Here is a 1,812-nt window from a genome sequence, read left to right as displayed (position 1 = left end):
AATGGCTGCTCCGCTGGCTGTGGCCACGTCTGCAAACCACCCACTGAGGGTAAAGCCACTGGACCCCTGTGGGGCCGAGACCCCTCCACATCCTCACCCTGCCCCATCCCAGGCTGAGCCCCCCCGGCCAGGGCCAGCACCCCCTTGGCTGTACCTGCTTTCCCCAGGGGCTGCTCCTTGCCGTGACCCTCCTGGGGGGCGATGTTGGGGGCAGAGACCCAGCTGCTGTCCCCATGGGGCGGGAGCTGGTGGAGGGGCTCACCCCCTGTGGGCAGGGCAGCTCCCCCACCGCGGAGGGGTGTCCTGCCTGCAGGGGGCGATCCCCTCACCCCTCCGTCTCTCTGCATGTGCCAGCACGGCCCGGGCTCTGTCCCCCCACGACCGATGGTGACCGGGTGGCCGAGTGCCTCCTCCTGTGCCTGCAGGACAAGGATTGCCCCCCAAGTCAGAAGTGCTGCCTGCGGGACTGCGGCCGGGCATGCGTCCCCCCGCTGCGGGGTAAGGCACCCCCCAGCCTTCCACCTCCTGGGACACAGCAGCCCGGGGCACCACACAGGTCTTGCCCCTGCAATGGGTCCAGACTGGAGGGGACCAAGGGAGGCTGGTGGGCACCAGGGTGGGGGCACCCCGGAGATCCCCAATCCCTCAGAGCGGGACCGCTCATCCTGCACTGACCACCTCATCCATCTCTTCCAGGCACAGCCTAGCCCTGGCTGGGGAGGGCTGTGCTGGGAGGTGCTGTTTCGGGGATGCTCCCCACCTTGCTGCCGTTGCACCCCTGTGAGTGAACAAGACACCTGCACCCGTCCCAGCACCGCCAGCGAGAGGGCACCAGCATCGCTCTGAGGGGTCCTGGCCGGGGTCCCCAGCGCCCCCAGCTCCTTCCAGCCATGCCATTGAGGGCTGCGCACTGCCCGCACTCCCCCACGCAGCCTGGGAATGGAGGCAAACCCCTGCATCCCTGTCAGCCCCGGCCGCATAGCAGCACTGAAACAGAATAAACCAGCATGTGGCTGCCTTCTGCTCTGGCTCGCCATCCCTGTGCTCTGCTGCAGGTTCCCAGGAGGCGCAGGCAACCTTGTGCTGCACACAGGCAGGGAGATGCAGGCAGGCACCTGGCAGCCGTCCCTGCAGGCAGGTGCTGCCCTGGGGCAGGGAGAGGTTCCCTTTTCCATGCGGGTGCCTTCCAGCCACCATCGCCCCACGGTGACCATCCCGATGTCCCCTCGGCAGTCATGGATGGGAGTGCAGAAACCAGTTCCCTCAGATTCCTTGCACGGAGGAAGGGCTCATTTGCATCCCAAAGTGTGAAAACCTGGTTGGAAAAGCAGTCATGGGAGGGGGGCAGGGAGCAGCGCCCACGTGCTTTGGGCCACGGCAGGACCTGCTGGCTCTCTGGTCCCAGCCCAGCCCCATCACCGTGCTGGGACACCTCTCCCACCTCGTGATGCCAGGCGGCACTGTGGCGGGACAGCCCCTCCAGCTGCTCCCGCTGCTGCACCAGGGCCAAGCCGTGGGGTCTGCCCGCAGCTCTCACCCCAAGAAGGAGAGGGACAAGCAGGGCTGGATGGAAACCCACGCAGGGGGTCGCAGCCAACTACGGCAGGGATGGGGCTGTCTGCCATGGGGGACAGCAGCCGCCCGACCCCAGCTGCCCTCCCCGGCCCCGCGGGTCGCCCTGACCCAAAAGCGTGGCTCGGTCAGAGATAAGCGGGATGGCTGGGGGGGCGCCAGCAGGTTCTGGGAACTGCCCCTCCTCCTGCCCCTCCTGCCCGCGGCACAGCCAACCTGCCACGGCCCGCCGCCCACCCA

At 67.9% G+C, this 1,812-nt stretch overlaps 1 protein-coding gene across 1 annotated transcript in view; it reads left to right on the top strand.

The window, feature by feature from the left end:
* The window catches only part of LOC104293967 (keratin-associated protein 10-1-like), a 13,542-nt gene that overhangs the window by 1,589 nt on the left and 10,141 nt on the right, over positions 1–1,812 (top strand). The window contains exon 3 of the mRNA XM_009893522.1: positions 355–498. Coding sequence (XP_009891824.1) covers positions 355–498 — 144 coding nt within the window. The remainder of the gene's footprint in view (positions 1–354; positions 499–1,812) is intronic.

This window comes from Charadrius vociferus, unplaced genomic scaffold, assembly GCF_000708025.1.
Source record: "Charadrius vociferus isolate BGI_N301 unplaced genomic scaffold, ASM70802v2 scaffold259, whole genome shotgun sequence".
Taxonomy (NCBI): Eukaryota; Metazoa; Chordata; class Aves; order Charadriiformes; family Charadriidae; genus Charadrius; species Charadrius vociferus.
The sequence above is the reverse complement of the archived record's forward strand: the minus strand, read 5'-3'. Positions and strand labels throughout refer to the sequence as shown.